This window comes from Eumetopias jubatus, unplaced genomic scaffold, assembly GCF_037043125.1.
Source record: "Eumetopias jubatus isolate StellerSeaLion01/CBP00866 unplaced genomic scaffold, mEumJub1_p1.0 scaffold_10, whole genome shotgun sequence".
Taxonomy (NCBI): Eukaryota; Metazoa; Chordata; class Mammalia; order Carnivora; family Otariidae; genus Eumetopias; species Eumetopias jubatus.
Window position 1 is genome coordinate 82565075 of NW_028274816.1, and position 22631 is coordinate 82587705.

Genomic DNA, 22631 nt, shown 5'->3' on the forward strand with positions numbered 1-22631 from the left:
GAGCTTTCTCCTCTCCCCCCCCAAAGAAACAGCTTTTTATTTACTGTTGAATTTTTGTATTTTTGTTTGCGAACTCAGAGGAAGTCCTCCTTGGATCTTCACTGAACAGCTTTTCTCCACGTACCTATAGCAACTTTGGCTGTCGTCCTGGTCGGTGGCTTACTCTACCCTGCTTCTCTGTCAGGGTGACATGGGGACTGAAGGTTGCCAAGTTTCCTCTGAATGTGGCCTTAGCTATATTCCATGGGTCTGATGTGCATTATTTTTATTATCTTTTGGAAACTATAACCTTGTTTTGTATGCTTCCTTTGACTGAAGATTGAAGGCAATCGCTTAAAAAAAAAATTTCTAGTTGGAAGGCCCATTTTGTTTTCTGATATTGTTATTCACCTCTGGTCCTACTATGCACATTGTCTATACTAGTTCTACTTTTTGGAAATTCTTAAGGTTTCTTTTGTGGCCTAATATATGGTCAGATCTTGTACACAGAAACCGTGTTTATAATCAGCACACGGCGTTCCGTGCATGTGGCCTGCCTTACTTGTAAGCCTATGTTATTCTTAACAAAAGCAGCAACAAGAGTTTTTAAGTGCCTGGGCTGTAGGACGTGCTCTGTGGCCACAGAGACGGAGCTCACTACTGGCTCTTCCTCACCACCTCAAGAGGAAGTTGTTGGAACTCCCACTTTTATGCAAGGAGGCAAAGGTCCCGAGGTCCGCTGGTGGTGGAGCTGGAGCCCCAAACCAAGGCTGGTCCAACCCATGGGCACCTTTATCACTTCACTTACTGCAAAGACTTTTAAAGTTCCCCCTGCTCATTCTGTGGGGGGGGACAAGGGGCACACAGGCTCCATGACGGCCGTGGAAAGACCCACCCCGGCACAGCTATGCGGCTCGGACGCTCTTACCGGGAGGCAGAGGTTCGGCTCGTCTTGCTTTGTGTGAAAGGCTGGGAACTTCTTCCCACAGTGTGTCCTGTGGTTTCTCTACTGGCAGAGGTTCTTTTATACACAGGTTGGCTTCCATTTTTGTCAGATGAATACAGGGAGGGAGGAAGAGCAGCGGAACAGCACTAGACGGCCTATTCCTCCCACACCCCGAGTCCAGCTCCCATTCTGAAATAATAGCTGTGTCCTTATCTAGCAATCTCAGACATCTACTACTCCCTCACGGAAGGTGAGGGTTTCGCTCTTTTCCACTTCTGACTTTGTGTGACCTCATCAGAGCCTCTGGTGAACTCCACACTCATTAATACTCATTAACATCACACACAGGCAAATCTGTTTCACTAGTGACTCCAGCTGCCTTCTTGGGTGATATTTTCTCACCGTAAACCTTTTGTTTCACTTATTTTTCTAATGCTTCTCCAGCCATTGGACAAGGCCCATCAATTCTGTACCTGCTCAGCCTATCATAACCATCAGCTCCTTTGTCTCTGTCCACCTGGCCCAGGGGAACTCTGCTCTGCTCCGGGTGGATTCTGGTCTTGGCCCGAGAATGGCCTTCACCCCGGAGCCGGCCCTTCTGCTGGACTGGCCCCCGTGTTTCTGGAGCTCACCTAGGATTCCTGGATTCGTCTGAACTGTCTGATTTGTTTCTGTTGCACAGCTCTGCTAGTGTCCCAGCCAGGCCCTAAAACTGTCCCTGCTCAGCCATGGGGCAGGGTCATGCTCAGCCATGCCACAGGGGGTCCTCCACCATGCGGGGCCAACGACCCAGCTGCGGGACAGGTAGCAGCAGGGAGAAATGCTTCTGGACGAAGAAACCCATCGTCTTAGCCTCCCCCCCACACGGGGCGCTCGCACGCGGACTGTTTTCACCCCCACCCACCTCCGTGCGTCTGCGTCTTGGCTCTTGGCCCTGTCGTTCCCATCAGAGGCATCCGAGCACCTCCAGGCACGGCCTCTCAAGCTGGCCCAGCCACCCTCGGGATCTCCTTTTAGCTTCCACTTTGAATGAATTTCCCGAATCACTGCCTTTGGGTTAGCTCTTTCCACTCGCCCTGGCTTTGCTACACTCTCAGCTCTTTGAGGCCAAGGACCCTTTATTATTACTCTTTACGGTCCCCGAATGAAGCACAGCCTGGTTCTTACTGGAGGCCCACTGAGCATTTGCTGATCAAATAAAAAAGCCGATGTGTGCACAGGGAAGCATTATGATTCCTAACCATGGGTGCTAATCACACCCAGTAACCGCTTCCAGTGTGGACAATTCCGTCCAGCCACCTGTGAAGGGAGGAGGGAAGGAGCAGCAGAGCCAGGATGCCGAGGTCCAGCCTCTCCCCGCCGTGCCCTGTGGGCTTCCACCCACACCCTGGGGCCCAGGTCACTGCCAGGTGCGGTCTCACGGTCCTGGGTGGCAAAGGTGTCTAAACTGGCGCTTCCAGGACCATGCAGCAACCCAGCCTCGACTTCAGGCTCCACACATCACAACTGTGGGTGCCCTTTTCCTAAAACACGCAAGACTGGGGTCCTGCAGGCTGTGCTCTCGGGCTTACCCGCACCCCCGTCTCCTCACTGTTGCTCTCATCAGCTCTGCAGAGCTGCGGAGCCAGCCCGCTCTGACAATGAATCACGGCCCCGAGTCATCACCCAGGAAAACGGCCTCTCGTAATTGCCCTTGGCGTCAGGTGTCGGGCTGATGCTTCACCTCCTCTCCCCAGGAAGTGCCCCGCAGCCTGAGTCACTGAGCCCACTCATGCTGCACAAGGGCGATCCATCCCCTCCCCGCCCGCACCCGGGCCTATCCACCCGCAGCGGGGCCTCATGGCCCGATGGTGAGCCACAGTGACAGCCTCCTGCCTCCTCCTTCTGCTGTTCATTTCACTCCTGGAAATCCAGAGCCGTCTGCAAACAACTGTCTCCCTCCTGCCAGAGACAGACAGACAGGCACACTCGGCGGCCTCGTCCCAGGCAGGTGGCCGCCAGGGCCTGAACCAGTGCTGGAAGGGGCAGACCCCAGCTCTGGTGATGTGAGGGGTGGGGGCTCTGCTGTTTGGGTCCACCGTTCTCCAAGGCCCCTTGAGGGTGGACGTGAATCTCCCCCAGAGTAAAGCCCCCTCTTGAGGGCCTCTGAAACAGCCTCACTAACCAGGATGGCAGCAAGGACAGCCCATCCTGCAGGACAAGAAAACAGCACCTCGAATCCACTCAGACAGCACCCCCTGCTGACTACAGCTTCCCCGTGAGATGCGCAAGCTTGTGCTCCCCGATGCCGAGACTGACTTTATTTTCTGCACTTTGTAACATATAGTTTGGAAATTAAATGGACCACTGAAGCAATTCAATTATTGGTATCAAAATGAGCAGGCAGGAAGGATAAGCACCTACAGCAAGCTCAGACGTGGGGCTGGGCTTTCCCGTGGACCCGGGCCTTCGCTGCCCAAGCACCTGCTGCATAGCAAAGCCACCCGCTCCGTCTGCCTGCAGGGGCTGGGCCGCAGGGCAGGTGTGGGTGCAGCAGGGAAACGGAGCGACGGAGGACACAGAATCCCGGGAGCGCAAAAACAAAACAACTCCAACACCAAACCTTATCAAATAGCCTAAACCAGTAATAAGGGAGAGAAATTAAAAGAACGATACTCAGATTTCAAAAAAATTAATGAAAGTGAGTAAAGGAATCGTGGTTGACCTGGGAAACAAAGCAGGTCACGTAACACAAATCCCAGTGAAGCACAGTGAGCTCCATGCAGGGGGAAGAGGATGGAAGCGGGGTAACATGTGGACACACCAGCAAACACACCCCAGTCAGGGGGTCGGGGTCCCGTCCTCAGTCACCCGTCAATGTTGAGAGCAGGGACCCCTGCCATGAGGTGATGTGAAGGCCCTTCAGCTCTGTGGTCTTTCTCCCCGAACCCATCACCCAACATTAGACACATCCCGATGGAGGGACCGCCCCTGAACCCCCCCTGAACTGCCAGGTCTCCCAAAACCAGGGACGTGAGAGACAGCTCAGACCAGAGGCGCCTGAGGAGACACGAGGACCTGACAGAGAGGAGAACCAAGGAAAGTTGAACAGAGTGTGGACTTTGGCCAATAATGACAGTGTGTCAACACGGATTCCTTACGATACTAACAACAGGGGAAAGTGGGTGCGGGCTGTATGGGAACTTTACTTACTGTCTTAGGTTTCCTGTACACATAACCTGTTCTAAAAGCAGTTTCTTAAGACCAAACCTGTAGGAACAAGGCATTTAGAGAGAGAGAGACAGACAAGCTGCCGGTACAGGACTGATGTCTGCCCTGGGCCTGAGCACGCCAGCCCCTTGCAGGCACTGGGCCGTCAAGACAGCAGGTTCAGAACTGCAAACTCTCTGGCCGTCCTGGTCACACTCAGATCCCGGTGACACAAGTCATCACAGGATGGAAGAGAAAGCCAAACCCGCTCATTTTGTCAACTGAGTTTTCTGTGTGAGCCTAGAGGGGGCAGTGGGAAAGGGGCGTGCAGGTGCAGGAAGGGAGGCTGGTGGCGTCAGAGCCGAGGAGAAATGAGCATGCGCTCTGGGACCAGGAGGGGACTAGCACAGGGACGGGGGCTCCTCTCTAATCCACTTTCACTCAGTGTGTTCTCTCTTGGCCCCAGAACAGCTTCACACGTGCTGAAGCCCTCGTGCCCCCAAATGGGGACTGACTTCATGAATACATGGCACAGAATGTTGTTCCAAATTCGCAGACATTGTGCCCTTGGCCCCCTGGCGGCCGTGTAAATTGAACTGTATTAACTGTAACTTGAACTGCATACTAACAGTGTCTGTGAAGAAACCCCAATTAGTGGCAACCTAGCTTACAGCTTACAGGAATCTTTCAGTGACCATCTCCGCCCCCCCCCCCCCCCCCCCGCCCACAATCTGGTTAATTAGCAGAAAGACAAAGCATAAAGAGGGGTTTGAGGGACTGACTAAAGCCACCAGCACCCTCCCGCAGGGATCACAGGTTTGGCCATTCTATACGCTTTCTCATCCTCTCTTGATGTGTGACCCCCACCCCACGATCTGAAGGACAATTTAAATGAATATTCTGCAACGTTAGCTTTCTCCCTCTCCCTTCCCCTGTGCTTGTCTGCATTTTCTGGAAGTTGCAGATGGCATGATGCTTTGCCTGGAAACTTTCCTAAGAAAAAGGACATTCTCTTACATAACTACAAAACCATGATCGCTCTCAAGAAATTGAGCTTCGATACCATGCTATTATCTGATATTCAGTCCATATTCAAATTTCTCCCAACTGTCCCAACAAGGTGGGACAGCAAAGGACATGAAGTCCTTTACAGCTTTTGGTTTGGGGTCTGGGATCCAGACCTGCACTTACTGGTCATGCATCTTGAGTCTCATCTAGAACAATTTCCCCACATTTTGTTGTCTTTCTTGGGTTGAAGATCTAGAAGGGACAGTACAGTTGCCCACAGACTGTTCCACAACTTGAAATTTGTAACCGCTCTACTGAGGTCAAAGTGATATACGACAACTCTGCACATTTACAAGCACAGATTTTGATAACTGTGGACATATGTACACACCCGTGAAGCCATGCCTGCAATCAACGTAAGGGATCTCTGCGCTCAAAAGTTTCCTTGTGCCCCTTGGGAATCCCCCTCCCCAGGTGGCAACTAGCCTGCCTTCCTGTGACTATAGTTTGCACTTCCCAGAGTTTTATGTAAATGGAGCCGTATAGTACAATACCTTCTCCTCCTGCCTTCCTTCATTCAGCGTAACCATCTTGGGCTGGAGTATTTTTTCTTCTTGCAGAGTAATACTTTGCAGTGGGGATAGACGACTGTTGGCTTCCTCACGAGTTGATGGTCACTTGGGCTGTTTCCAGCGTTTGGCTATTACAGGTAAAGCCACCGTAAACACTGTGTACAATTTTTAATGGACATATGCTTTCGAGAAACCAGAGCCACTTCCCAGGCCGGGTGTGACACCTGCATTCCTCTGAATCTGCGCCCACACGGGACACAGTCTTCTCGTTTCGGACATTCTAACGGCAGTATGCTGGTGTCTGACTGGTTTCATCTGCCATGTGCAGAACGATGTGCGGCATCTTTTCAGGTACTTCTTTGCTAGCAAACTACTTCCTTAGCGAAGTGTCTGTTCAAATCCTCTGCCCATTTTTTGGTCTGTGTTTGTTTTCATATTGAGTTTTGAGAGTTCTCTATATGATCTCACTATGAGTTTTTATCAGATAAATGATTTGCAAATATTTTCCCGTTTTAACTTTTTAATGTTTAAACTTTTAATGTGGTGCCAGGTGTAGACTGCAGTTCACTTTTTTGCACATGGGTGTCTGACTGTCCCAGCACCGTGGGGTGAAAAGACGCTCCGTTCTCCATCGAGCTGAACTGTCTACATCTTTGTTGAAAATCAGTTGACCATGTGTGGGTCTACCTCCCGACTTCTCACTGGGTTCCACAGGTTTGATGCTGCTTTCAGTCCTGACTACTATAAACGTAGATAAGTCTTGAAATCAGGTGGTACTAGTCCTTTAACTTTGTTGTTCTTTTTTTTTTTTTTAAAGAAAGGTGTTTTGGCTATTCTAGGTCCTTTGCATTTCCTCATGGATTTTAGAGTCAGGACCCAGGATGATGGGATCTCTCCATTGACCCAGATTTCCTGTAACTTCTCTTGCCAGTGGTTTGTGGTGTCAAGTATACAAGTCTTGCGTCTCTTTTGAGGGGATTCATCCCTAAGTATTTCATATTTTTGATACTGTTGTAAATGTTTTTTACTTTAATCTCAACTTTTCATGGTTAATATTAAATATAAATAAAATAGTTTTGTATGCTGACCTTGTAACCTGCAACCTTACTTAAAGCTCACTCATTAGTGGTACTAGGTTTTTTTTTTTTAAATAGATTCAATCAGATTTTCTACAAAGAGAATCGTGTTGATTGAAAAGAAAGACAGTTATGCTCTTTCCTTTATTTCTCTTGTGCTGTGTGCGGCTTCCAGTGTGTGCTGGAGAGAGGTGACGAGGGTGGCACCTAGTCCTGCTCCTGACCATGGGGTTCAGACTCATACCACGATGTGTGATGTTGGCTCAGCAGTTTCGGCAGATGCTGCTCGTCATGCTGAGGAAGTTTCCTCTGTGACTGGTTTGCTGAGAGTGTTTCTAAAAAGTCTGAAACAGATTTTAGGTTTTGTCAAATGCTTTCTTTGTGGCGTCTTTGAGAATGAGAATATGTCTTTTGTTGTTACTGTTGTTAATATGGTAAATTACAGTGATTTTTCCAGTTCTTCAACCGCCTTACATTCCTGAAATAAATCCCGCTAGGTCATGAGTTATCAGCCTTTCTAGATGTGGCTGAATTTGATTTACTGAAGTTTTGTTTGGCATGTCTGCGTCGGTTCTCAGGAGGGACGCTGTCTGGACGTGGCATCAAGCGTGCTCACTGCTGGTCTCACATGACACGGGATGGTGCTTCTCTGCCAGCCATTTCCTCACTGACGTGCTAGAATCCACCAGGGAAGCCAACTGCACCTGGAGCTTCTCTGTAGGAAAGTTTTAAACTACAGATCCAACTTCTTCAACAGATACGGTGCTATTCAGACTCAATTCCTAAGTGAGAAGCTCTTGTCATTCAAGGAATGTCTATTTCTTCAGAGTTCTCGAATGTCCTGGCACTGAGTCATTCATAATATTCGCTTACTGTTCCCTTAATGCCTCTAGAACCTTCTGGGATGCCACCTCTCATTCCTGATCTGGGAAGTGGTGTCTGTTTCTCTTTCTGTGCAGCCACTCGGGGAACAGGATGGAAGTACCTCAAAAATTTAAAAGCAGAACGGCCTCCGATCCAGCAATCGCACGAATGGGTGTATAACCAGAGGAAATGAAGTCTGTATCTGGGTGGTGGTTTGTTCATTTTACTGATCTGCTCTAAGAACCAGCTTTTGGTGGAACAGATTTTCTTTACTGCTTTTCTGTTTTCTTTTGCATTGATCTCCACTGTGATTTTTATTTCTTTTCTCCTACTTCCTTCGGGTTTAATCTGCTTTTCTTTTACTAACAGCTCAAGGTTGAAGCTGAGGCCAGTGATTTAAAACCTTCCCTCATTGCTAATGGATGCACGCAGAACTGTAAAAGTTTCCATGCTGTTTAGCTGTCCCCACAAATCCTGATATACTGTGTTTTCAGTTCCCCTCAGTTCAAGGTATTTTTTATTTCCCTTCAGACCCTTCTGAAAAATATTTATTAAACGAATTTTATTTCACTGATTTTTTTCATATAAATGTTTATATAATAAATTGTAATAAAGTATATCAGTAAAATTATATTTTGTATTACAAGCACATATTTTTTTCTAGCTTTGACTTATAATTGACAGGCAAAAATATGTACAATTTTTGTATATTCAATGTACTAGTGTGATATACACACATGCTGTGAAATGATCACCACAATCAAGTTCATTAACACATCCATTAACTCACATAGTTACTATTGGTTTTGTTTTTTGATGTGGTAAGAACACTAAAGATCTACTCTCAGCATCTCTCAAGTGCACAACACAGCACTGTTACTACAGTACTCCCCAGACTCACAGAGACCTGCGAGTCTGTACTCTTTGGCCTGCATCTCCCCGTCTCCATCACCTGCAGCCCTGGAAACCGCTGTCTCGCTCTCTGGTTCTGTCAGTTCGACTGTTTTAGATTCCACAAATGAATGAGGTCAGGTGGTATTTGTCTTCCTTTGTCTTGCTTATGTCACTTGGCATGGTGCCCTCCAGGTTCAGCCGTCTGGTCACAAATGGCAAGATTTTCTTCATCTTTAGGGCTGAGCAATATTCCAGTGCATGTATTTTCTTTATCCATCACCTGTTGACGGACACTCGGGTTGTTTCCATGCTTGGCTACCGTGAATGATGCTGCCGCGAACATGGGGGTGCAGGTCTCTCTTCGAGGTAGGATTGCATTGCCTCTGGTTCAACGCCCAGCAGTGGGAATGCCGGACCGGTCAGCGGTTCCATTCTTCGTTTTCTGAGGAACCCCCACACTTTCCACAGTGGCTGCACCAGTTCATGCTCCCACCAACAGTACTCGTCTTGTTCCCTTTTCTCCACGTCCTTGCCAACTCGCTAACTCTTGTCACTGTGAGGTGGTGTCTCACTGTGGTTTCGATTTGCATGTTCCTGGTGATAAGGGACGTTGGGTATCTTTCATGTGCCTGTTGGCCGTCTGGATTCTTCTTTGGAAAAATGTCTATTCAGGTCTTCTGCCCACTTTTTAACTGGATAGTTTGGGTTTTTGCAATTAAGTTGTATGAGTTCCTTATATATTTTGGATATTAACCCCTGTCAAATAGATGGTTTGAAAATATTTTCTTCCATTTCACAGGTTGCCCTTTTAGGGAATTGTTTCTTGTGCTGTGAAGAAGCTTTTTAGTTTGATGTAGTCCCATTTGTGTATTTTATAAATATTTATAACTATGCATATTATCTTACATAAATATTTATGCTACTTCTATACTTTATATAACACTCATATTTCAATATTAAATATTCTATATATTTTATACTTATATTACTTATTAAAATTTTATTTTATAATGTAATCATTAAATGATTTATTTAAAAGTGTGCTGCTTCATCTCCAAGTGTTTGGAAGTTTTCCTATTACCCACTGTTGGTTGTTTCACTCCACTGTGGTTGCAGAACACGCTGTACGATTTCAACTCCTCTAACTCCGGGGGGTGTGCAGACCTCATCCTCCGCACGCTCTCCTCTGCGTGGCAGCACTTCACATGAAGTCTCTGAAGCTGACACCCCACCCCTGTTTTGCTACTGTGACCACACATGTTGCTGACCCCACCAGCGATTACCGGTGGTGCGTCCCTTCAGTGTCGCATGCCTTAAAGTCCTTACTCCGCCTGCACTTAGAGATGCTCTCACCGGGCACAGCAGGCCAGGCCGGCGGCTTCTCTTCAGGGACATTAGGGCACCAGCTGCTGTCCCCTCCTGGTGTCGTTCCCGACCTGTAACCTGCTGTCTTCCTTCTCCTCGCTCCTCTATTCTTTATCAGCTGCTTCCGAGTTCATAAATTTATCCTGCTTTTAAGCAACTAGATTATGACTTGGGGTGGTTTTCTTCATGTTCCTTGTGCGTGGGGTTCACGGAGCTTGCTGGGCCTGTGGGTTTGTTGTTTTCATCAAACTGGAAAATTTGGACATTTCTTAGCCACCATTTCTTCAAGTATTTTTCCTGCTGGCCCCTATAGCGACTCTGAACGCACTTAGGTCACGTCACTTGCACTGGTTCCACGACTCAATGATGCTCCTTAGTTTGGTCAGAATTCTCTGTCCTCGCTGTGCTGCGTTTGGGCAGCTGTGATTGCTAACTTCCTTCTGCGATGTTTAGTGGGTTGTCGATCCCAGCCAGCATGTTTTCCAGGTCACGCTGTGGCTTCCCTCCGCAGAAGGTTCAGTGGGCTCCTTGTTGCCTTCCGTGTCTCAGTGGAAATTTTATGTGGAGCAGACTTCCAGCAACCATTTCCATGTCCTTGTCGGCTAATTCTAATATCCGTGAGGGCTTGGAGTGGGTTCTGGCAGGTTTTTTCTCATTGTTGCGGGTCATGTCTTCCTGCTTCTTTACATGCCTGGTTGGTAGCGGCAGGTGAAGGGTAACGTGGCACATGGGTGATCTGGGAAGAGACCCCTCTGGGACCAGACTCCTTGGGGAACAACAGGAAGGGCTCTCCGCGTCCCAGGTCGTGCCTTCTGTCCCACCACTGTCCCCACAATGCGCGCCACCCTCGGTCAGATGGCACAGACCCGTCTGACCCTGTTCCCCTTCCTGAAGTCACCTTCCTTCCTTCTTCCCAGACACGGCCCGCCTTCTTGAAGGCCAGAGTGAGTCTTACCTCTCCCCTACTCCTTCAGGGGCCCCTCTCAGGATGGCACATAGTGTGTGCTCAACACATGCCTGTGGCTCAAGAGGGGGCTCCGGACTCGGCCCCAGCTGGGGTCCAGCCTGAGAAGGCCACCCCATGCTCAACCCCTGGGGAAGTGCCCCGAGGGCGAGGTGGGGCCCGGCGTGGGCACAGGACACGGGGCACTGCAGACCTCCGTCTGTGTTCCACGCAGGCTTTGATCCTAAGTATGGGCTCCCTGTGTGCAAACACCATGCGCTCTGACCCCCGTGGGGGTGGCACCAGTGACTCAGGGGCTCTGCACACAGCACGAGAGCCCACGGAAGCCGGCAGTGACCAAGCGGGACTTCCGGCCGGATGTGAAGGAGGGAGGGGAACAGCTCCCCAAAAGCATACGGGACTTTAGTCTCTGGAAAACTACCTGAGTGATCATGAAAAGGAAGGATGAGGTAAACAGCCCCCAGTCCCAACCGGAAATATGTCAAAACGTCTCTCTGTGGGATGATTGCCTTTAAATAAAGTGGTGCAACAAGCTGGCTAAGAAATGAGTTCACTGGAAGGTCCCTGGTGCCTGCAGGCATGGAAAAGAACATTGCAGGCGAGGGCATTTCCAGCTGGCTGTAAGAAGAGCTCCTCAAGCATTATCAAACGTGTAATTCCTTCAGCGCTGTGCAAACAGGAAGTGCGTGGCCCTGAGAGGTTCGTTCAGTCGGGTAACGAGGGAACAGCAGCAGGTGTGCTGGTGGCTGAGCACTGGCATCCGGGCGCTGGAGACAAGCAGGCCCCTGGAGACCCATAGGCCCGGGAGGCGGCTTCTAGCGGATTCCTCATACCCAAGTATGATGACCACTGTAGGTCCCATGAGAACACGGCAGCGAGGGGCAGCTCAGAAGGGCTTCTCACGTACAGAACACTGAAGCAGGAATAGATAGTCCTAGGACTAGAACTGAACATAGTCTGGTTCCGGGTCCTGAAAGGTCCTAAAGATCTTGTAAGGACAAGAACCTGGTGGCTTACCCACACTCCGACAGCACTGGTGGCCCATGGGTGGGGAGGCGGGCTCTGGGGGGCATTCCCTTCGACGGGCTTTGGTCTGAGCTGGGCCCTCCGTGCACCCAGGAACCGAGTCACCGCATCGATCCATTTCCAAGTGTTCCGTACAGAAGACACAGCATTGAAGGAGAGAAAGTTTCCGAGCAACCCCCGGGAGAGCCCTTCTGTTCACATCGTTTGGCTCTTCAGTGAAACATGAGGGGCAGAACAGAGACGACCAAAAGGCATGGCCTCCTCGCCCACAGCAACAAGCTTTCGGATCAGCAAGGAAAGGTTTCCGTGTCCGACACCAGCCGGGCAGATGCAAGACTTATGCTCTCATTCCTTTTATTCTAAGATTTCCAGGACAGCTTTCCAGGTCACGGCTCTCATCTCCATCCCGGCTGCTGGAAGCACGACGGCAACGGTTGTACAGAGGGCAGGCGTCGGGAAGTGAAAGCTCGCTCAAGTAAATGAGGGCAGCGGGGCTCAGACTCAGGTTCTTAACTCTTAAATCTAGGGTTTTGGTCAATCTTTCAGAGAGGTCATTGTTTATCTGAAGTTAGTTCAATGGACGGAAAGGTAAATATTTTGTCAGAACATACAATGTTCTGAACATCATTGTGAAGCTGACAAGTGACAGAACATTCTGTGGACCCAGCCGTGTGCAGGGTGCTGGGCCCAAGAAGGGTCAGGGCTGAATAGAGGTCAAGGTTAGCTTGGGAAGCACTGACGGGGAGGGAGGGCGTTCACAGCACCGAGAAGACCATGGAGACCAAGCACATCCAACATGAGTGGATCACCGCGTCTGATCAACAGGGTGCGTGAGTTCTGGTCAGTACCACTAGACCAGGAAATGTCCCTGACACACGGGGACAGAGTCACCTCCCTGGCCTGGTTTGCATGACTGCCTGTGCAGAAAGGCCAAGAGAACCTACCGTCCAAGGCCAGAACTACAAGATTCAACAAGGCTGCCACTTGAGATCAATACATAAAACAGTAATAATCGAGTGCAGCATGACTGGGGTCCGCGGCCACCTGGAAGCGCCTGTGCTGTGACACGTTCACTGGGAATGCCTGCAACACTCGCATCCTCGTGCAGCCATCACCCCAGGTTTGGGCCTCAGGGCAAAGCTCGGCTACCTCGGGGGTGTGCGGGTGGCCGCAGCACCCAGGTGAGGGCAGACCCGGTCCCGCGGCAGCCTGGAGCTGCAGGGGCTTGTTCGCAGGACAGCAGAGGGTAGAGTGAGCAGAGTGCAGCATGCGGGGCCGAGGCTGAGTGCTCAAGGAGGCCAGCCTGGCCGCGCCCAGACCCAGTCACCCAATGGGGTGTGGCCGGGGAGGGGGCCAGCCAGGTGAGGCTGTGGTGACCGGCAGGAGGGGTGACAGGGTAGGTGCCCACTCCCCTCCCCACGCCCTTAACCCCTTAAGCAAGTGACCATCTGGCCATCGGCACTTCCTTCCCATCTCCACATCCACGGTTCTTCTGAAGGTGACTGCCCTGTGTGATGGCCTCTTCTGGGGTCTCTGTTTCCCACCCAGCACACACCCTCACTCTGGAACCCCCTTTGTGTTCTGAGTCAGACCTCCAGCATTGGGAACCCTCCTTCACTCTCCTTTTGTGGCTCTTCATTCTCCATTCCCCCCAGGGGGGCTCACCTGCAAGGTCACCGGGCACCAGAGTTCCCCACCTCCAGGCCTAAGGCGCGGGTCCTCCTCAGCTGGGGCCTCCCGAACAGTCACCCCATCACACCCACCCCTCCTGCCCAGCGGGCTCCTCCTCAGCTGACCTACAATCTCCTCTAGACAGAGGCCAGACACTTAAAAACCACAGCTTGGATCTTGCTGTGTCTCTGTTCTCGAATCTTTAATGGCTCCTCTCGGTGGGCTAAAGGGGGATACCCTCCACTTTGAGGGCTCCTTGCATGTGCCTCCAGCACCTCAGCCCAGTGGGGCCATCTGCCCTCCCTGCCCCTCTATCTCTCTCACAAGCTGTCCCCTCCCACGTCTATACCCATCAAGGCCCTCGTGCTAAGAATTCTCAGGTCCCCACCCTCACGGCACAGCCTCCTGTGGTGTGGCGGCTTTCTGCTTGCAGCAGAGGGCTTTGCCCCACTGGATGTGACCTGTCCAGGGCAGAGACCACGGCCTCCTGTGTCCCCTACAGCCTTCAGCATGGTCCTGTCCAGCCCTTGATGGAGTAGAGGCGTGACTGCCGCCCTGTAGGCATGAGGACGGGGGGCGGGGTGGCTACTGGAGAGCAGAGCTGCAGGAGACTGTCCCTGAGGTCAGGGCAGGGGAGGGAAAAGCACAGGCTGGAGACAGAGGGCCCGGTGGGTGACCAGGCAAGGCAGGGCCGAGTTTCAAGAAGGAAGTGGTCAGGGTCATTTCCTGCTGGAGGACTGGAGGGGATGGGGGTGGGCTGGGGTGGGAGGCAGCGTGCAGCTCAGGTGACCAGGACTGGGCCCCAGGGGGACGCACCTCCCATATTCTGGAAGGAGGGGGGATCAGCAGTGCCTGGAGAAGGTGTGGGGGGAAGGCAATGGCACCGAAGGCAGAGGCTTGGGTGAAAGTAGGACAAAAAATGTGGGGTCGTCACGGCGGGAGAGAGGACACAGCCACGCTCGGCACCTCTGTGAGCCCCTGCTCTCTGCAGCCGCTGCCCGGGCTGGACCGGCTAACACGCAGAGACCACCTGGCGCCAGTGGGGAGGGCGCGGACTACTCACACTGTCCACGGCAAGGATCTTGGCCCAGATGAACACCAGAAGGGGCCGTAGCTCTCTGGCTGAGCTCTGGAGCAGTTTCAGCACGTAGGGGAAGATGCCCACAGACAAGGCCTGGGGGAGAGAAAAGAACGTGAGCACGCCAGCTCCTGGGGGGCCGAGGGGCACAGGCTCGGGACACAGTGTGGCGCTGCCTTCAGCGCATGTGGGAATGTAAGCAAAGGGGCCTCCTCTGGATCTCCACATCTCTGTACTCCAAGACACTGCAGTATTTTTCTAGCCCTGCCTGGTCTGGAGGCCACAGTTCATCTCGTGAAGAACCCATGGCTTCCCGTCCGGGGACCCCACCCCCTGCAACCTCACCCTCGCGTGGCCTTGTTTGCTCTGAGCAGCAAAGCAGAGGGCCCCTTAATTGTGATTCTCACATTTCAAACCACAAGCCTCCTGCCTTATTGCCTCCAACCTTCACATCTGCCCCTGAGATCGACCTTCAGAGGACTTGAGCCTTGGGATGGGCCAGTTTGCTGGTTAAGACAGGGAGCAGCTGTGGCTGTCCCTGCTGCCCAGATTCTGGTGGTGCACCATCCTAGGGGGGCTCTCTGCTCTCAGGCAGGGCAGTCAGAGAGAAGGTGGCCATCTCACAAGGACAACTGGGCAGAGCCCTGTTATGTCAGTCATCTCAGCACAGGTGCTCGGTCCTCATCTCCAATTTGCTGGAATTTCAGAGATATGGCAAAGGTGTCCCCCTCCCAGACGCGTGGAGGGGTGTGACCCAGGCCAGAGGCCACTGGCGGGGCCTGTGTCCTTTTCTTGTTAAAGGCCATGCTTAATGAGGGACAAGCATCCTGTCTCTGGTTTGGGCAGGTGGGTCCTCCTGGAAGACCCAACCCATACCTGTTGCTACACCTCATCTGTCAAGCACCTGTTATACTGTCAAAATTCCCAATTAGCATAAGCTTAACTCTTTAAAGGGCCAACATCCGTTTTTTAAAAATATACCATATAATAAAAATCTCTCTTAAGTGTTATTAATATAAGTTTCCCTGTCTCCAAGTTTCCCATGGCAGATGGGAAAAGGGGGTAGAGTGAGAGCAAACCCCGGAACGCTGCAGGGATGGAGGCCGCACGGTGCGTGTTTCTCGAGCATAAAGGGTACACTGCGATTTTTCCCCGGTGACTGAGTGACATCGATTCACACAAGCAGATGCGCAGGCCACGCAGCTCGAGAGTCACACGAGACCCTCCCCAGTGATCGACATGCTCTAAGTAATTTGCGGCCCAGGTGCCCTGAGTGTGAACCGTCCAACGGTGGGTGAACTATTCTTCCTAATTCTTTGACTTTTCCTTTCCTCCTTCAACCGTGGACTACCGATTCTCACTCTCTAGTTGGCATTATATAATGAAAAAACTTAAATATACACAAATGGAGCTATAGTAATATGCTGCCCTCCCACATGCCCGTCACTCAGCTTCAGTGACATGAGCCTGACGGCAGGGTGCTGGCGTGCCCGCCCACATGTCCTCCTGGACTCTCTGCAGCACATCTGCATGTCACACACGTTTCATGTGTAAATAGAGTCTTTACCTCTAACAAAATAAGGCCTTTTTAAAAGAACAACCATATGCCATTCCACCTAAAAAGATGAAGTTACCCTTTAATAACAAAGTATTCAGTTCATGTAAAATTTCTAATTGTTTCATGAATGTTAATTTTTCAAACTTTAACTTTCAAACGTTTATTTGCACATATGACCAAAAAGATCCATATATTGCAGCTGATGGCAAGTCTCTCGAACCTCCTGTCATCTGTTGGTTCCCTACTGATACCTGTTTCCTTGTGATGTAGTTGTTGGAAATGGGTCACTGTTTGATCTTATTTCTGTCAGTGTTTTCTGTTTTCAATGGCCGTTTCCACTCTTTTGCAGAATGAGTCAGCAGAGAAGTGTTTCCAGATTGTGCTGAGCACCACAGTGTAAAGTTGGTGCATGGGTGTGTGCCTGGCACTCGGCCAGCTCAGAGGGACGCTGCTTCTTGGCTCAGGCAGGGGCAACACTTTCTGCCTGCAGAGGTGAAGCCTCATGGTGGATGGGAAAAGAGGGTAGAGTGACAGCAAACCCCAGAACGCTCCAGGGACGGAGGCTGCACAGCACATATTTCTTGAGGGCCCCGGGGGCTGCCCGGCCCGCCCCACACATAGTCCCCCTCGATGGCCGGTGATGGTCCCTTCCGGGTTGTGAGGCACGTCCTCAGCCTGCACCTGGGAGTCTGGCCGCCCCCCGCGTCTGTGCAGGACGCACGTACCAGGCTCACTGCCCAGGGGCCCAGGTCCAGGAATCGTCCCAGCAAGTCCAGGGCTCTCAGCCGGTGCACCTGGCTCAGCAGCACCTGAGGAAGAAGAACAGGACGGCGTCACTGCAGAGCCACGCGTCATGCCATGGGGTCGGCCCAGCAAGCTCACACCTGCCCCTGGCTTCGCACCTTCATTCACCTGCGGCAGGTGCTCCTTTCTCTGCCGTTCTAATTTTTCATTAACAGCTAAAATATGTGCCCTGCTGAAAGTATTAGAACAAATATTTTTTAACTGCATTTAAACAAGATTATTATTATCTATCATTGCATTTCTCATCTCCTTTTAAGACTAAATAAAATACTGTGGCTTTGATTCTGCATCACCCCCCAATGCACACCTCCCCACAGCTCGCTTTTCAAATTCTTATCCAGTTTTTGCTATTATAAACAGCGCTGTGATAAATGTCCTAACAGGCATATTTCTGCACATTTACATGGTTTTTCTCTAGGACAAACCCAAGGGTCAGAGCTATATACTTTTATTACCAAATTATCCCCTAGTTGAACTAGCTTGCACCTCCAACGACACGGGTGGGCGCTCTCTCCCCAGGCCTTTGCTTGACCACAGGGCACAGGACGAGGGCTTGCTGTGTGTGCTCTGGTTATGTGACCTTGGGCAAATTACTTGACTTCTCTGAACCTTAATTTCTTAATTCATAAGAAAGGACAACACAGAACGGAACCCTGGAGGTTTTATTAGATATCAGATTAAGAGCTCCTGGGCACCAGAAGCCCATGCCAATATGACATGTAAAAATAGCCTTTGAATCTGAATTTCCTTGACTACAAGTGAGGTTGATTATCTTCCCTCACGGGTTAAGTGGCTATTTCTCCAGTAAACTGGCCACACGTGCCTTGACTTTCCTACTTAAATGTTTGGCCTTTCCTTACTGATGTGAAAGAGTTCTTTATAAAGAGCAACCTTTGCCACATCTTTTTCTCTTGTTTTCTTTGTTATGCCAGAGTCTAAAATTTCTGATGGGGTCACTTATATTATCTTCTCCCTCATGGTCTTTATACTCGAGACCACGGAGACCCCTGAAGGGATTCTTCTGTCCGCTCCTACCCCAGCCACCCAGTGTGTGTTCGCGGGGCACGAGGGGACGGCGGGGAGCCCCCTCCCACCATCAATCAGCTGCAGAGACAGATAGACAGCCACACTGCAACAATCCTCTGTGACGGTGGGCAGGGCTGTGAATCATGTAAGCCCCCACTCTACCTGGGGTGCAGCCAGATCCCAGGGGGGAGGTGGTGTGTGGGGTTCCTAGGCAGCAGGCAGAGGGGAGGGGAAAGCTCGGGCTGTCTGAAGATGGGTCCCAGGCTGGGGGTTTCCTGAGAGGAGCAGCAGTGAGCTGTCCAATGTGGTCGCTGGGGGGATGGACTGGCCAGAGGCTGGATGGGGGGCGGAACGGGGTGGACATGACCCTGACTGATGAGGAGGAAGAGACCCAAGAGGGCCGGGGACATGCCCATGGAACCTGCTGGCCGATAGAGAAGGCGAGTCGGGGAGGGAGACTCCGGAAGAGAAGGTCTGGAGTGAGGCCAGAGAAAGACGGGCAGATGGGCCAGTGAGGCCAGGCCAGGCATGCCATCACGGGGTGGTGCTCCTGGCGGAGGAGAAGCTGGGTAGAGAGATCGGTGAGGGAGGAAAGGCTCCGGCGGCGTCACCTGCTCCTGCAGGTCAGTAGCAGGACCCGGGAAGACAACCGTGGTACAGGGTGTGGATCATGTTGGGGTCCGGGAGAGGACGCAGAGCGGAGCCGAGTGGAATGGAATGGGGGTGAAGAAATGGGGCAGCCAGGGCTCCTGTGAGGGGCAAACACGAACCGGAGGGAGAGGCGGGGAGGGGTCTTGACAGCACCAGGTCCCGAGAAGGACAGGCAGCCCAGGGGCCGGGAGGTGCAGGGGGAGAAGCGGCTGCTGGCCGTGTGCCCCGGAATACCATCTTCCCTCGCCCAGTACCTGCTCCAGACCCACGTCCACACCTCTGCCTCCAGACGGGCACAGGCGCGGGTGTTTGGGGGTGGTGCTGAGTTTCTGATTAGGAACCGGGAGGTAATGGGGGCCCGATCCCTCCCCCGTGGGACTCGTGGCTAGCATGCGCCACTGCTGCCTGAGGTCAGGAGGTCAGGAGGGTGGTTGGTGGGAGGGGCGGGCTTCGGGGCCGCGCAGGCCTGGCTTCCCTCCTGTCATTTCCTGACGGTGCAGCTTAGAGCTCGTAACCTCCGGAGACTTCCGTGTCCTCAGCCGGACAGGTGCAGGCGATGACCTATGACTTGGGCTCATTTTCAAAGCCGAATGAGACGAGGTCCGTGGAAGCACCTGGCACATGCCGTCTACTGCAAGGGCGTGTCCTGGACGCTGACCTCCTGGCGTGGCCATGCAGCTCAGGACGCCTCCCCTTTCACAAACCACTCACTGACTGTCTCTGTTCTAAAGGAAACAAAGCTGCCCGAGGTGCTAGTTTCCAGGTGACCCAGGCCAAGCCGGGCCTGGGACCAGGTTTGTGAGCGCCGCTGCAGTCTGTCAGAAATCAAAGGCGGCAGCAGCTAACGCTGGTGGAGCCCAGGAGCTGATTCCCTTTGTCATTTAAACTGCTAAGCACGGAGACGGCTGTTTTCTAGGGCAAATGCTAGAGCGATGTGCGGCGGAAGGACAGGCAGCCCAGGCCGAGAACCCCGGCCGTGCGCAGGGCCGGTCTGCACCTTGTGTGTGCGCTGGCTGCCGGCGGGGCGAGGCCCCACAGTGGCGTCTTCCTGGCAAACCCAGCAGCGAGCCAGGAGCCCCGTTCACAAGGTCGGCGGTGACGCCACCTGTTGACACGCACTGGACGGCCTTCAGCAAGGAGGGACTTTGCGTCGTGACAATTCATGTTTCACGGGAAAATAAACATTGTCAATAAAGACTCCCAGGGAAAATGTCATGTGTTACATCGTCTTTCTGATTCCTTCTGTTCATTTATATTAAAAAAAATTGAAGGCTACCATAAACTAAGATTTATGTTAAAATAAGGACTGGCTTTTGTTTGCACTTTTTATGACCATTATTCCTGTTTGAGACGGGCCAGGATTTGTGGACACTAGAGACAAATGGTGAACAGAATGTTCCCGTCTGTGGCGGCGTGAACACCCACGTAACACGGAGCTTGTAGCTGTGGATACACTTTGCGCACCTCGAGCACACGCGGCTCGGGCTCCCGGCCGAGGCTTCTTGGTGGGGCTGATTCTTACGAAAACAAGACTCTCAAGCTCCAGCCCTGGCGGACCGTGGGGGACCCTGCGGGCCAGGCGCCCGGGAACCTGCCGACTAGCTTCCAGAGCTACCGATGTCTATAATACGTGTAACAATGACACCCCAGTTGCTTTCCTGCTGTCATCTGAGAATGACCCTGCGCTTTCAGACCACAAACTCTGTTTGTAAATCAGGGGAGGCCGTGAAAGCAAACAGGGCTGCCTGATGAAGTGGCCGGACGGACTCTCAAGGTCTGGAGGCACTAACGCCGTCCCGCGAAACTCCTTCTCTCCCTCCGACAACATGCCGGTCCTTCCCTTCTGGTCTGGGGCTTCTCTGTGCCCCAGCCGCCCGAGGGCGTGCAGACAGCGATGTCATGGCCACTGAGAGACCGTGAGCACCTGCCCTTGCGGTGCTGCGGGGATCGAGAGACTTCCTTCCTATCCCTTCTTCTAAAGGCAAGAAAAGACCCTGGGGCTGGTCAGGGAAAGTTATTTCCAAGCTTACATTCACAGGAGGGACTGCAAATCAGCTGGCCTGAGAAGACATTTCGTTTGACCCCGAAGGTCATCAGCTAAAGCCTCTGAGTCTTCAGGCACAGAAAATTCTCCCTGGCTCGTGGGAAAAGTAGCAGGGATTGGAAAAGCCACAAAGTCTGCATTAAAATTCTCCTTTCCTTAAGCAATTCTTTCTGACTTCCTAAGGCCCTGGAGGATAACTTATGGGTAACGGGGTCCAGGCCTTGGCAAAAATAAACTTCCTTAAGAGAAAGCAGGGTGAAGTTAACTGAACTAATAAGAAAGAGGCCGACCCCGTGGGCTACAGTACATGAAGCTGGTGCTCATCTGCACTCCGTCCTTCCCTTCTTGTTAAGTAAAGGTTCCCGCATTGATCCAGGCTGGGCATGGCCCAGGAGACTGCCCCCCAGGATGATGAAGAGCCTGCTGCTTATGGCTGAGGGAGCACACACACCATGTCTCCCCTCCGTTCTCTCAGAGCGCTGCCCCTCACTTCGGCACCAGAAAGTTGGCTCTATTAGGGCCTCTCCTTCCCTGAAGGAGTGTGGATTGTAAATGGAACATTAAAAAGAAACGTGGATAGCAGGCCACGTACAGCAGGCCTGTTTGCCCAACCCAGAAGACCTGATTCCACGTGCTTGGCATCTTGCCCCCCGCTTTGGAAAGGACGGATGTCACTCGGTCACGCTGTCGAAATCACAGGAAGGTCAGTGGTACCCTCACAGGTGAACATGCTGGTGACCCAGAAGGCGCCGGAGCCCAGCATGTCCCACCTGCGCCCTGGCCATCCCTGGAAATCTGTTCACCCCCAGCACCGCGAGCACGCACTGAGGGAGGGAGAGCTGGTGACTCTGCCGCACGTCAGCTATGTTTCATCCTTATTACTGACTCTCTCTTTATTTGTTTTGCTTCAAAAATGTGCTGGTTTACAGCTCACCCTGCGAACTCCGGATCGTCCTAATCTGGAAGCTAACAATCTCTATGCTCTATTCGTAACATCAGTCATTGTATACAAGGTGCCAAGACAGGTCCGGGGAGATGCTGCAGCCCGTGGCTACTCCGGGCCCCCCGACCGTCTCTGCAGCATTGTCGACCACATTTCCAGCACCCGCCCTCCCCGGCCCCCTCTGCCGTCTCAGGGTCCCGGCACACAGGCCTGAACCAGGTGAAACCTCCGGTTCTGGGGCCTGCAAATGGTACTCAAGGCCTGCTGAGCAGCGGACCCTGAGGCTGTCGACCACGCCTTTCCCATAAATACACCTTCACCGACACAAAAGTTCTGTGAAACTTTCTCATCTTCCCACCTGTGAGGAACTCTGGTATTCTGCCATTCTCCCCCATCTGAATCGTTAGCTAAATAAATTAGCGGAATGAGACCCACAACACAGCTTCCAACCCACTAGGGGGGCACAGTCCTGGTGTGAGCACTGACACGGGCCACGTGAGGGGCTGGCACATGCCCTCCATGGAAGGGAAGGCAGGGATTTGGGTCCGGGCTGCCCGCCACCCAGTCAATGACCCGCAGTCCACGGGCGCCTGGCGAGGAGGCACGAGGGCTGTCTGCGACGTGCTCACAGCTCCTGCCCTTTCCTCCTGGGCGGATTGGCAGCTCATGTCCTTCCAAATAGAAGGGTCTGATGCCACTGAGCACATTCGCTGCAGCGTTCCGTGGGTCGCCCGGAAAGGGCCGCTGACTACAACCCAAATTAGTATTTAAATGAGAGTGGGGAAGGGAACTCTGACATCCCCAGGAAAGCCCTTCTGGAATAAGTCTGTGGTGGGACTCAGTGACCTCTAAGGGATCTGACTGATGTCCCCGAGAGCCACCTGGCTGAGGACACAGCCACGCGTTGCACACCCGCACACACATCCCTGGCTCCAGTTCCTTCCCTGCAACGCACTCAGCCAATCCGGCAGAG

At 52.2% G+C, this 22631-nt stretch overlaps 1 protein-coding gene across 4 annotated transcripts in view; it reads right to left on the reverse strand.

Moving 5' to 3' along the window:
- Positions 1 to 22631, reverse strand: part of RPTOR (regulatory associated protein of MTOR complex 1) — a 339381-nt gene that overhangs the window by 70701 nt on the left and 246049 nt on the right. For all 4 annotated transcript variants that reach the window (XM_028112364.2, XM_028112363.2, XM_088028098.1 and 1 more), the window contains 2 exons: positions 16916 to 16999; positions 14618 to 14728 (listed from right to left, as the gene is read on the reverse strand). In XM_028112364.2, coding sequence (XP_027968165.1) covers positions 14618 to 14728; positions 16916 to 16999 — 195 coding nt within the window. The remainder of the gene's footprint in view (positions 1 to 14617; positions 14729 to 16915; positions 17000 to 22631) is intronic.